This window comes from Vespa crabro, chromosome 7, assembly GCF_910589235.1.
Source record: "Vespa crabro chromosome 7, iyVesCrab1.2, whole genome shotgun sequence".
NCBI lineage: Eukaryota > Metazoa > Arthropoda > Insecta > Hymenoptera > Vespidae > Vespa > Vespa crabro.
The window spans coordinates 4,854,596-4,869,202 of NC_060961.1; the positions used below are offsets into that span (position 1 = coordinate 4,854,596).

A 14,607-nucleotide genomic window follows, 5' to 3' on the forward strand; every position below is an offset into this window, starting at 1 on the left:
AGATACTCGATTTTGTGTAATTCCGTTTGTTCCATGATCCCTCGAGATTATTTATTTAAAGCAATTTTGTAGTAATTATCATATACAGATATTTCTATATACTGGAAGAGGATTATGAGATATCTAAAATATCGATTTATTTCACGTTCTCATAGTTGATTATTTATTATTATTATTATAGTAAACAGATTTTTGTTGAATATTTAAATCTCACTTTTTACATTCATCTACTAATTTACATGGTACTTTTTATACGCGGGTTTCTTTTTATATGCAGTAAATTATTTCACGGTTTATATGGTACTTTTATATACGGTCTCTGTTTATGCGGTCAGAAAATATAACCCTCCATAATCTTTATTGACTTTATTGTTCTGTTGTAATATCTAAAATGTGATAAAAACGAAATTTTCATTGACACGATTGCTTTAACTTTGAATCAATCAAAAAGAAAAATTTGATTACTTTGAAGTACGATACTGACGACAACAAATAAAATTCTTTTTTGTGAATCTATGTAAAATAAATATTTTGAAAACTTATATTGACTTTTTCTTTAGCTTTTTTTATTTTCGTACTGGACAGATCTCCATTTTTATACACGTAAAAAAAAAAAAAAAGAAAAGACTGCATAAAACGAACACTTGGTAAAAATCAAAAGATGGTTGTATTTATTAAAATAAATTATTGCAATTCTATTATTCATTTCATACAATTATCCTATCTTGTAGTATGTGTATACGTATTTTTTTTTTGCAAAATTCGTAATTTATTTGTTAATTAACTTGTTAACTCGAAAATACGAATATTTAACTTCAATATTTAGTTAAGAAGATTTAGCTTTACTCTTGTGAAAAGAAAAAAAAATAAATAACTTACTTTCGTTTGAAGTTTTTTAATCATTATAAATATTTACGTGTAAATTTTACCTTTTATTTGTACAGTTCTCATTTGTAAATCATTTTATTTTTAATCAGTATCAATTTCATACGTTCATGTTTACCGATCAAAAAAGAAAAAAATTATCTCAATTAACAGGTTAAATTATAACTTTTTTTTTTCTGAATAAAATATTTCGTGTGTATTTTCGCAAGAAGATCGTCACATCGAGCGATCATTCGTTTCGAAAACCGAGGAAGTTTCGCGGTCGTGTCGATTATCAAACAAGCGTCGTTCCGCGGATAGGGGGTGGTTTTCCGTCGAGCGGAAGGAGCGCGTGCGTTCGTTCACGCTAGGCGTAAACGGATCGATCAACAATAATACCACGCGTAGCTTGTGTTAGATGGTCAGCGAGTCGTACACTCTCTTGCTGTTCGTCCCGCCCTAAAACGCAACGTCACCGACAAATAATTTCATCGGCACAGCGCGAATATCATTTCGCGCTTGCAAACCACGCACCACCACTATCACAAATCTCCGTGGAGATTTTACCACCACTCTCTTCCATCCCGCTTTTCCTCCCTCTCTCTCTCTCTCTCTCTCTCTCTCTCTTTCTCTTTCTCTCTCAGAGACTTCCGGGATTGATATATCAACGATAAATGTTCGTTGAGGCCTGCCAGTTCGGTGATGGGACGTCATTTCGAGTTGAATTGCAATAACCGGCCCATATCGGTATTAATGCCATGGTGATTCATGCATGCATAAGCCAAATAGAACGGTCGCTCGCTGTCAGTTTACGAAGCTACGACCGCGTCAAGTTAGAAACAACTAATCGTGACGGATTGGTTTATAACGCTGACGACGAATACGCGGTTGAAAGCTTCAAATGCAACCTAGTTCGTTTCTACTCCCTTAACTACTATATCTTTTTTCTTTCTCTCTTTCTTTCTCTCTCTCTCTCTCTGTCTCTCATTTTCATCTGATAGCATTCATGTCTCTATGAGAAGGAACAAGTAAAAAACAAGTAAAAGTGACTTCCCGATAAGATACTCTTGTATTAGCATCCTAGCGATCGTTCCAGTTTTTCTTCTACGTTCGTCAGATTCTTGATTGCGTGCGTACTTTGCTTATCTTTCTTTAAAGTTCGAGTTCTTTGTTGCGCGATCTTTACTGTATTGAAAAAGAAAAACAAAAAGAAATAACAGAGAAAATACTTTCCTTTCGAATGCACTCGAATCGATCGATTCGACTTACGACAAGAGACGCGTAAAGCTGCAAATATTTGTATCTTTCAAGAGAATAGGGGGCGATTGGAGGAGAGAAAGAAAAGAAGTAAAGAGGAACGAGGGCGAAAAGTGCGTCATCTTTATTGGTGGAAGAACGGGAAAGGAGAGGGAGGGGGGGGGGGGGTTGAAAGCTTTTCTATAGAACAAGTCGAACGATTTTCCTCGTCGTCGCGTACGGCGCCACGCATATCCACTCGACGTCTTTTTCAAATCCATTCGGTCGCCTAGCCGAAGCTGGAATTTAAGTCCGCAGAAACGTTCTTTCTTGCAATTGTGTGTGTGTGTGTGTGTGAAAGAGAGAGAGAGAGAGAGAGAGAATTTGTGTAGAAAAAAGAAAGAGAGTCAGTGCTAGACGGTGAGAGATGGACGTGGTACTAGTGCTAGCAGGTACCAATTAATTACGTCTGCTCTGTCACGATGTTTAATTAAAAGTGCAAACGACCAGTGCAGTCCAACCCATCGAATTCGTCGCACTTTTCGTAATGCGGAATTGCATTTACGCGGAGCAGTTTTCGGAAGGACGATTACGATGGTCTCTTTCTCTCTTTCGCGATCCTAATTAATTAATGGATTTTGAATCCTCGCAGCTAGGCAAATCGGTCGAAAGACGTAAAAAGTTTTACTAATTAGAACGATTTGGATTAAAGCTTTCTTTTCTTTTTTTACCTGTCCTTTACCTCCAGGACGATGTTTTTTCCAGCACTATGGCTACGTACATACCTATGTATGTATATCGTAATGTCCGTGTTCGCCTTAAAAAGGTATTAATTTGGCTGGGTCGAAAATAGACGTTCGGGATGCAACGGGAGTTGGAAAAAACGGTGCTAACGATATCTTTTTGCCTGAACAGTTTTTTCGTTTTTTTCCTTTTTACCGAGCGAGCAACGCTTATCGCTTATCGCACGGCTTGAGGCCGTTTGCATTTTAACCGGCTCGTTGTCGATCGCTCTCCAATACGCGCGAATGAATTCGAAATTTCCCTTGTCGAACGCGAGTTACGTGCACCGGCAACGTATCTTGGAAAGCATCCTTTGTTCGTATCTAAGTGATTTTTTAATTTTCTTTTTTCATCGATTTTTATTCTTTCCAAGAGGATAATTAATACGATTATTTTAACACGATTTTCCGTTCACATTTGTTTTAATAACACATGTTCATTTAAATAATTAAACATGCGAATGTATTTACATAGATATGTCTGAAAAAATCTTGACTGATAACAGAAATTATTTATCAGTAATTTTATAGAACGGAAAATCTAGTCGGCTTTTCAATAACCACTGGGCAATGTTCGATTTATGCGTTTTAAATATAGAACGCGGATCACTCATTTCACCTGACTACATATTTCATTTACCATGAATTCTGTTCAATGAAATTTACCCTTCTCATTTTACCCCTCTCATTGTACCCTCACTCTTATTCTCTCTTGCTTTCTATAGTTCTTGAAATATCATAGATGGGACGCAAAAATGGCGCTGAGAAAAAAGCGCGAAGACAAATATTTGTCATGACTCTCTCCGGTTTATAGAACGCTCGAGTTATCAGCTCGTAACTCCGGCAACTTCTATCTTCTCGTTCCATGACTTCCTTTCTTTGTTTTTCTCTCTTTCTCCTACTCTCATTTTACCTTTTTCCCTTTTTATCGTTTCTTTCTTTTCCTTTCCTTTGTATTTTCTCATGACTCTCTCTCTCTCTCTCTCTTTCTCTTTTTTTTTCTTTATCTTTATCGTGCTTTAAAAATTATTCCAAACGTGACAAAAATTATATATAAATAGAATATAAAAATTTTTTAAGAAATAACCACGTTAATATAATTTGTTGATCTTTTGGAAAAGTCTGTTTATATTTTCTTACTTGTATAAGTCGGATCAATCTAACGTTCATCGATCTCTCTTATGTTCCTTATTCCCTTACTCGAAGAATCTTCGTGTATTTTTCTTTCTATTTGATTTTCTTTTATTGGATTTCCCATAGCGCCGGATATCGATGACTGTTTTTCTCGCGAAAAGAACGATCTTATCATGAGAGTAAAAATCATAAGAGGAAACGTTTGAACTCGCATCGATTGTTTCGCAAAAGTCGTAAACTCTTTTGTCGATGATTTATAAACGGTGGAAGATCGTTTTATAAATATCAAATTGAGAAAAGAAAAAAGAAATAAATAAATAATCCTTTTAGTATATTTTAATGAATTTAATTCTAATCCTATTAACGGTAAAAAATAAAGGAAGGAATTAATTTTTAACGAAGATTTGACTTTTCTCATTAAGTTAATAATTCATTCGTTTCTCGCTTCCATTAAGAAAACGTTGTATCTATGATGTTCGAGTTCTTCATTTTATGATTCATTAATTTATCGAAAACTCACTGTTGCTATGTATAGCATTTCATTTTTAATAGAAATAAATTTTTTATGAATTTATATTTGTTGATTAAAAATCTTCCCAATTAATAATATAAACAATACGATGTCAATATTTCGAAAGGATTTTGAAATAATTTGAAAGCGCGAAGCTCTTGTGATTCTAATAATTAATTCTTCAGGGATGCGTTTGTCTGATTATCCCCTTAGATTCGGTATACATATGATAATAGAGCGAAGGACTTTAATACTCATTAAATTTGCATCTCGAGACATTGAGAACGTGAGCAAGCGGCACACATATACACATAGAGAGAAAGAGAGAGAGAGAGAGAGAGAGAGAGAGAGAGAGAGAGAGAAGGAGAGAGAGAGAGAGAGAGAAAGAGAGAGTAGAAATTATTCGAGTTTGTTTGTACGAGAAAAGCGGAAGGAAGGTAGGACCTTTGGTTATTCTCTTGCTTAAGCCGACACATTGCAACGAATCTAGTCGGATTAAAGTAGCATTGCAGACCAGCGATTCGTGGTTTCGTATGTCGTCTCTGTCCCTTCGTCGACGATGAAACACGACTAGATTCGCTTGGCTAAGAATAATTGATAGCTTTAGTTTTAGATATAGCAAGAGAGAGAAAGAAAGAGAGAGACAGAGAGAGAGAGAGAGAGAGAGAGACAGAGAGAGAGAGAGAGGAGTGAGAGAAAGAGAGAGAGAGTTAGATGCAAAGAGGAATAAACTTTCTATCGGATAAGATGTCCAAAACCGAGCCTTACGATAAGTCCATAGTTCAAGGGATTCAAGAGGATTCCTCCCTTAATATCCCAAGGGAGATATTAATTCGATAATTATCGAAAGAGCACAAAGCTTCGCTTAATATACTCTCTTATTCCTCTCTACCTCCCTCCCTCCCTCCCTCTCTCTCTCTCTCTCTCTCTTTCTCTTTCTAGAGATTATCGACTTAGATTCTTCTCTCTATATCTGTTTAGGTATACATCCATATATATATATATATATATATATATATATATATATATATATATAAAAATAAAGAAGGTAATTCGTCTGTGCGAAGAATGGAAATACAGTGAAGAATAAGAAAGCATAAGCATTGAAGGTTGACCGAATGACCCGGTTAAATTTTGTTCCTCTCACAAATCGTCGCTCGTAAGAATTTCTTTGTTTTACTTAGTTGACGTTTAATTATTTCACCGTTCCTTTGTCGCAGATTCCCACCCTTCGTTGAGAAAAAGAGAAAGAGAGAGAGAGAGAGAGAGAGAGAGAGAGAGAAAGCACCATTCTAGTTTAGTGCAGTTATTTGGTAACGTTTTATGGTTTAAGTTCTAGTTGTGCCTGAACGAAGAAATGTTAGCATAGAAATTAATGACAAAGTAGACCGAAATAGCACTTCGAATTTGAAATGAAAAACAAAGGAGTCGCTCTACAATTAATGTTATTTATTCCTACAAAATTAAATGCTTTTTTATGTTTATAGTTAAAGAATGATTGTCGTCATATATATATATATTTAAATTTTGCATATGTTTAAGTTTATCGAGATCGCACGCTTTGATAGCTTCGTAAAAAATGACCCTGGGAAACAATATTCTTGCCAGATATTACTTCATAAATATTTTTTGCTTTACAAGAAATTTAAATGATCTATTTAGATAATATATATATATATATATATATATATATATATATATATATGTATGATTGTGATTATTTCGTAGTATATTTTTGAGATAGTAATGAAGATAAAAAAGATATTTTTCTTTAGAATTTACTTTTCGCTTTTTCTCGTTCTCTCTCTTTGCAAGTAAAATTGGAAAAGCAGGAAAAAGTAAATCTCGTTAATTAACGTAGAATGCTTGTCTTTTATATATAGTACGTATTATCATTGTACAACTTACGAAATGGTATAATAATGCGTAGAGAATAATGAGGTAGAAAGGTATCTTGTTGTGTTTCAAAAAATCTTTTCAAAATTATAAATAGCCATTCGACGAAAATGATCAATTTGATGAAACATAAAAGTTGTATCTATATCGCGATTCATTCAAAAAAAAAAAAAAAAGAAAAAAAAAAAAAAAGAAAAAAGCTCAATTTGGTGCAACGTTTAATTTGACCTATATACATAATTTTACATTACTCCGTCTATTTTGTTTATATTCTAAGATATTTACTTTCATTTAAAGGGAAAACAATTCTTCGACACTAAACTTATCTTGCGTGATATTCCAATATAGGATCTTTTTCTCTCTCGAAATTACACGATTCCCCATAAAGAAAGTTCGTCTCTTTCTCTCCCTCTTTCTTTCCCCTCCCTCGCTCTCCCCTCTCTCTCTCTCTCTCTGTCTGTCTCCGTCTTTCTTCTTCTTTTTTTTTTTTTCGAAGGGAAGAACACAGGCACGTGCACGATACGACGGATACGTGTACGGGTCTGAACTTACCGTGCGCAGCGAGGGGTTTTAATTTCGTCGAGAAGCCAGATGGACCAAATGGCTACGTGTTCTCCTTTACGGTCGTCTGCGTGTTCTTGATTAACGTCAATTCCATGGTGGTCCCAGTTACGTTCTCATTTTCGTTTCCGCTACTTTATTCAATTCACCGGTACTAACACCACCACTAATACTACTATCACCACTACCACTAATGCTGGCAGTAGTCCTACTACCAATGTCGCCATCACCACGGTCATCGTCGCTTATAGCCTACCTTTCTTCGTATCCATTCAGCAAAAGAGAGAACGAAATACGTTTCTTTTCTTTCTAGTGAATATAAGTGGTACTATAAATGGTACTAAAATCGAATCATATAATTTAACAACCATCACTTATTTTAACATCTAAAGTCACTTTATAGAAACGTATTAAGATCAATTCGTTCGATTATTTTAATTAATTCTTAATGTAAGAGGATAGAAAATTATCAAAGCTTAAGAAAAATAGATATTATTAATTGATCTCTTAAGATATAAGAAAAATATAAGTATTGTGAGATAATGTAAATGATAATGTAACGATAAAGAAAGAACTTTTAGAAATTAACAATGCTTACGATTAAATTTTTTTTTTTTTTTTTTTTTTTTTTTTTTTTGTAAAGATATTGTATAAAATGAGATATAAATTGCATTATGTATGAATGAGTTGGAGTGCGTGTATTAATATTGATCTAAATGTGTAGAGGTATCAATGTTTGAGTGAAAAATTGTTAAAAAATATCGAAGGATCGGAATAGTTCACTTGTATCGTAAAATTATTTATAAAATTATATATAATAGTATATACTATTTTTGGATATTATTTGATTATATCATATATCAATTTCTCAATTTCTTTACTACTTGTAATTGATCATCTTATAGATGGTTCGTCATGCAGAAGAAAATGTAGCTCTTTTCTTGAGGCTTGATAAAAGCTCCAAAGCACTATTTCATTATTTCTCTGGAGTACTTCGATTCTTATTGAAATGGAAAACGTTTAAAACGAGTACTGTACTTTGTAATATCCGATTATTAAAGAGAGAACTTTTATCGATATAATAATCGTTAAAGCGTTCCTTTTTATCCACTCTTTTCTCCGAAGATACGGAAAACAAATGGGAAGACTTGAAAACGGAGAGAAAGAAAGGAACATCGATCAGTATTGTTCGTACTGTAATTTATTACAATTTGTACAGATTACAAACCAGTACCTATCGTTTCTTTCTTCGCATTCACTGTTAGGCGTCTTAAAAGGAGCGGATATCGAGCCAAACGTTGCCGCTCGCCGTAGCTGCGCTAACGTTATAATATACCGATCGTTACGAGGATTATCTCAATTTTATAATCTACCCTTATTTTTTGTTTTTCTTTTTTTTTTTCGTTTTTTTTCCTTATTTTTTTTCTTTTTTTTTTTTTTTTTTAAATTGTTATTATTATTATTATTATTTTTTCATCGTCGCTGAACATTGGCGTATCCTTAATCGTAGAAGAGAAAATCTGAGAGAACAACTCGTGTCTCGCGGAGAGGCAGTAGTTAGACATACATATTTCGACGTAAGTGGGAGAGGAAATCGAAAATAGTTCCTGATTGTCCAACATTTTCCTCTCTCGCCAGAACTCGTAGTCACCCCGACGCACAACATTCCTTCTCCCTCCATTTAACCGGGCACCAATTTTTCGTTCGTTTTTATATACTTATTTCACTTCAACGAACGAATCTTCTTCCTTCACATTTCTTTGACTCTTCTTAATCAACAATTTACATCAAAAAGATAACATGTTCAAAAGTAACTGCATTATGTATAATAATAGGTCGTCGTCGATTTTACAATGGGGTCTTTTTCTTAACGCGACGTGTCACCGTCTTTTTATCGTCGTCGTCAGGCTATTTTAGTTTATTTCCTTTTTCGTTTTTGTTCGTTTCACCTTATTCCATCTCATTCGTTTTCAATAAAAATCATCATTATTCGACTATCTACTTCAATACATAGTAACATACATAACTGGAAGCCCTAGACTACTAGGTTTTACATGGACGATGTATTCGGATCAGACAGTGGCAGTGATGTTCTCGTTAATGTCGCGGACAAGCTACCTTGTACCGAGTACAGCGTTCGTAAGTCGTCCGCTTGTCAAGGCTTCGGTCACCGCCAGTATCGCTGTAGCCAAAGCTATCGAAGTCATCGTTGCTGAGTACCAAAGTTCTTGATTCATTACGACGCTTGCACTTGATTCTGCTGACAAAGAAAGAGAAAACAAACATAGTTTGAATTTAGAATGATATTACGATGATAAATACGAAGAATTTATCGTTGGATACTTATTTACGTATGCACGATAAAAATAAAAAGAAATTTAGCTCGTTAAAACAGCGCATAATGTTCTAACTATTCTACTGTAATTTATCTACTAGAGAAATAAAGAGAAAGAAGTAAATGGTATTAAACGATGTATCATTCGCTCGCAAATAACTTAAAAGCATATCATATCCCAAAGGTACAGAGAAAATCGTAAAACGGTTAGTATCTTAACATCCCGACGATGGGTATGAAGTATATATAGACAATGCATTTTACGGAAATCTCTGGGGAATAAGCCCCCAGTATGTCCTCGGGCCATTTTGATAAAATCGTATCTACCATGCTATAACACCAAGAGGATATCCTCTTATCGTTCTCCCTTTAAACCTTTCCTTTAAACCTAAAAGGAGAAATCTAGAGAGAGAGAGAGAGAGAGAGAGAGAGAGAGAGAGAGAGAGAGAGAGGGCAAGTAGAATTCCAGGATAATGTCGACGTGAGCCGATAAGGCATTTTATATTAACAAAATCAATGCAAAATACATGTTACATTAAAGCACAATACTTTAGATCGTATCTTTTAACCTTTTATCGGCTACTTAATATCCAATCGTTATTATCATCATCAGATTTATGTTTGAAATTATATAATCTAAAGATTACGTGAATCTTTAAATTGATTTATAATTGATTGCGATTCAAATTTAAATCGAATCAAATCTATTACAATGAAATATTAAATCGACATATTTTTTCAAATTTATTTTCTCTCCCTTCGAGAAAATATAAAATGTAAAAACGTAGAATGAAACTTTCAACATCTCCCTGTGAAATATTACAGATAGATATTTTTTTGCTCATTCCTTTTTCTGCGAATCTCTTTATGAAAATAATGCAACCTAGGTATATTACGTTGCAAATCGAGAGAGATTATAGAGAATTTCTCTTTCTCATTATATTGAACGAATAATTAAATATTTGTTATTTCAATGTGTTTTATTTATTATTTTTTCTCATTAATAGTTTAGAAATTTACAAAGTATCGTTTGAATTTTCATGGAACTCGAGGTGGATCGATGAAAAGTTTCGTTGAAGGAAGGACGAAAAGAACCGAAGATGTGGTAAAGAATCGTATTAAGGGCAACGTCACGGTTTCTCGCGATTAAATTTTCAAGAAGGGAACGGGGTAAAAAAAGGGCGACTGAAGACAAAGCAAAGAAGAAGCAAGATCGAAAGAGTAACTCTAGGAGAGAGGACGAGAATAGAAAAAGTAAATTACCGGTAGACTCGCATCCTCGCCGAACCTCGACGAAGTCACGCCATTGGAAGATGCAAAGAACCTTGGGGGAAAGTACCCGATGGTAATTTTGTCCGCGACGAGACGTGGAAAATAATTGGATCGGTTTGTCGCGAACATTTTAAGTAAACTCTCTCTCTCTCTCTCTCTCTCTCTCTCTCTCTCTCTCTCTCTCTCTCATCTCAGGTCTATCTATCTCTCTTTCTTTCGATTTGTTCTAATGCTTCGTCTTTTTTTTTTTCCTTCGATTATATGCAAAGCACATGATCGTACATTTATCTCATAATATAATTGAAAAACATGAATAATAAAGCTTACGCTATATCGCATTTACATATTTATCAATAATATGAGTGAAAGAAGAATATAAAGAGAAAAATATATTAAATAAAATGTATTTCATTATAATTTTGATCAAATGTGAAAATTAAGTGATCGCTCCTTTCTTTTTCTTTTCGTAGAAAGAAATTTCTGGGAAGTTATATTCCTCGCTTTAGTTTCATTTTGTTTTTCCTTTATACATTCTTCTCTTTCCTTATGACGCATTTCTTATCGCTGTCTCTATTTTCTTTCTACTTTATAAGCTGTTTAGAGGAATTCCAAAAAAAGAAAAAAGAAAGAAAGAAGTCTCTCAGAAACTAGCAGGAAGGCGAGCTTAATGAAAGGGAAATTGACTCCATTTGAAAAACCTCATTACTTCGTCTTCTTGATTCGCTCAAGAACTTGTTTTCCAACATCATCACGTATATTTCTCCATTTATGAGACGTTTTAGTTGCAAAGGAAGAAAAAACAAAAAAAAAAGAAAATACAGCATATAACATGTTTTAATCGTGATGGATTTGACTATATGTAGGGAGAAGGATTTTCTTGGAAAATGTGTCTTTAGCGGCGCATTTCTGTCTCGTAAATTTAATCCCACATAGTAAGACGAGGACATGCATGAGAATACATGTAAGAATGTATACGTACACGGGACACACGGAAAGCTCAGAGTTAAATCACGTCTCCAACGTCTCTGATACAAAGGGAGAGCATTTAATGCAGCGCATCGAAGCGATGTTCTTTGATGAAATTCTAATCTATCTCATTATCACGATTATGAGTGTGCGTTTAAGAGAGAGAGAGAGAGAGAGAGAGGGAGAGAGATAAATCAATAGTTGACTAACGTCGAGTAAAAAGCCTTTCTCTTTGAGTTATCAATGATCAGGAGGTTCTTAAGATTTAACGAGCAATTTTTGACTGATTATATCAAAAAGTTTCAACCACTGAATATTTTTTCATCTTCATAAATTTTATTCTTTCTCTTTCAATCCTAAGTTAATATTCAAGCTACTTATTTTAAAGTAAAATTCTTTCTAATATTTTCAGGATAAAAAGATGATTCGGCTCGTCAAATTATTATGTTATCCCTGTACCATCAAACATTTCCCGAAGAATTTCAAATGCTCTTACGTTTGCTTTGCTTCTTAGAATTCTATCGAAATTGAAATGTCGAGAATCTAAGTGAATCGATTTGGTTATCTCAAGTTCGATATTGAACGATAATACTATTTTGTTTGTTTTGATACGATCATATAATAACAAGCCAGTCGGTCATACTGATTGTGAGATACATTCAATTGCTTTATGTATAAGTTAGAACGAATATTTTCTCTTTCTCTCTTCTCGTCGAATAGGATAAATCCGTGGGAAGTTTTTATCATCCGTATCTATCGGCCTAATAAACTTTTCTACGGGATTCCCAACGTGGAAAATAAAAAGGCCTTGGGAACGATCTTATGGCCTTCCCGTATTTCCGAGAGAAGTGGTTCAAAATACACGAATAAGCACACAGTACTTTTATGTATTTCTTTTCGATATATTCGAGTATAAAATGCTTCGTCGGCAATATCCTCGATCGACGAGTTCGAGCTATTAACTCGTGTTTCACTTTTTCCTTCTTTTTTATTATTTTTCCTACCGCAGAATTATGGCTTGTTCGATTTGTTGTAGAAAAGAAAGAGAGAGAAAGCGAGAGAGAGAGAGAGAGAGAGAGAGGAGAGAGAGAGAGAGAGACTTTTTATGTTCCTTTCTGTTTTTATTTTTTTTTATCTTTCCTCTCTTTCTCTCTTTCCCTTTTTGAAAGTTTGTTTCCCAAGTGAAACGGGCAAAATCTATATTGAGAAATTTGACGTTTACGGATGGCTCGAGAGATTTCGATTGTTTATGAATAAAAATCAATCGTATCGATATAGAATGAAAGAGGAGAATAGGAGAGGGAAAGGGAGATGGGTCGTAGTTCGTCGTTCGTTGGATTTTTATTAGCGCGCTAACGTAAAATATCGTTGGGGTCTATGCACAGGACAATGGACTGGATCAAGCGATAATTCTTTCCAGCGCGTGCACTCGTTATTACCGAGGAGTAGTAGTCATTTATTGTCCGGACGCATTCGTCTTCGTTCGTCCCGGGGGCCAACTCGCGTCAGTGATAAATCTACTAGAGAATCTTTATCAATCCAAGCCGAACTTTTTGTTCGATACTAGCAAAGTTCGCGTTTAATAAACTTCACGTCGTTGTTCGTTCTTAATTCGGCGTTAAATCGAAATAAAAGAGAAAGAAGTGACTCAGGAAATGAATGCGAGTCGATGATCAAATAAATGTTCGATCGAGAGAAATAATGGCATCGATAAGATGGATTTAATGCTTTCGATTCTGACCGGTTATAAATGTTTAATTAGATGTTTGAAAAAGTCTTTTTATTTCATAAATATGCGCCGTTAAAAAAAAAAAAAAAAAAAAAAAAAAAAAAAAAAAAGGAAAAAGAAAAGAAAAAGAAAATATTTAAATCTTTCTCCGTTAACTTCGAAGTTAGATACATTAATATGATTTGTAATGGCGGCGCAATGAATGTAAATGTAAAGTGTCGCGTATATGTAATCTATTTTGAAAGGAAATATTATAAGAGAAGCTTTAAAAAAGGATTTAAACTTATTTCTACTCTAAATATATCTTCTATTGAATTATTTTCTTTTTCGTTGGTATTTATTGAAACAAATTTTATTTAATAATAAGAATAATCTAATAATAAGATATATGTATTCCAGGGAGAAATATTTTTTAAAAAATTAAATCAATTATAAAAAAGTTAAACGTCGACGGATTGAGAATAATAGATCTACGTTAATAATAGAAACGAAAGTTAAGAAGCGTTCATTGTATGCTTATGGGGATGAATAAGAGTACGAGCTTTAAACTTCTCGTACAATTGTGATTACAATGATTAAGCGTAATTTCTCGATCGATGATTCGATACCATCTATTGAGTCAAGGATTCACGATGAAATGAGAGAAAAAAAAAGTGCGATCAACGATAATTGCCGTTCCATGGGTTTTCGCGGATTACTTGCGGAATCGTTTTCCACGTTTGCGTGTTATTACATGCGAGAGAGAAAGAGAGAGAAAGAGAGAGAGAGATAGAGAGAGAGAGAGAGAGAGAGAGAGAGTAACCACGAATACGACATTCATTCGTTGGTTCGTTCATAAAATTTTCTCTTTTCGTTTTTTTTTTTTATTTCTCATCATGTCTTCGTCGTCTCGTTGGAATAAACGTGGTTAGAGGATAGAAGAGTACGGAACTATTCCAATTTGTGTTTTCTACAAGTATCTCCTTACAATTTTTAACGATCTTTCTGTTCATTCGTATCGACGGGAGTCTGGAGGACTGCCAGGAACTTATGAACGAGAAAAAGAGAAAAAGGGGAGAAGGTTTCCGAGTTATTATAAACGAACAAGAAATGTCCAAAAGAATTAGACGAGAGATTATAAACGTCCTGCGATATGTTCTGCAAGCGACGTAACAATCTCCAACAGGATATTGTTGTTCAATGATTCGATTAGAAACTTGATTGTTAGTTTTCTCTCTCTCTCTCTCTCTCTCTCTCTCTCTCTCTCTTTTCCTCCCTTCTTTTTTCCACATCTTTCCTCGAGATTATTTGCCCTTCGATTCCGGTGTTACCTCTTTCAAGA

At 34.3% G+C, this 14,607-nt stretch overlaps 1 protein-coding gene across 4 annotated transcripts in view; it reads right to left on the reverse strand.

Moving 5' to 3' along the window:
• Positions 1–8,167: 8,167 nt before the first annotated feature.
• The window catches only part of LOC124425345 (V-set and immunoglobulin domain-containing protein 2-like), a 104,680-nt gene continuing 98,240 nt past the window's right edge, over positions 8,168–14,607 (reverse strand). For 3 of the 4 annotated variants that reach the window (XM_046965577.1, XM_046965575.1, XM_046965580.1), the window contains exon 6: positions 8,168–9,244. In XM_046965577.1, the coding sequence (XP_046821533.1) occupies positions 9,099–9,244 (146 nt within the window). In that variant the 3' untranslated portion in view covers positions 8,168–9,098. The remainder of the gene's footprint in view (positions 9,245–14,607) is intronic. The other variant, XM_046965578.1, reaches the window with a different exon arrangement.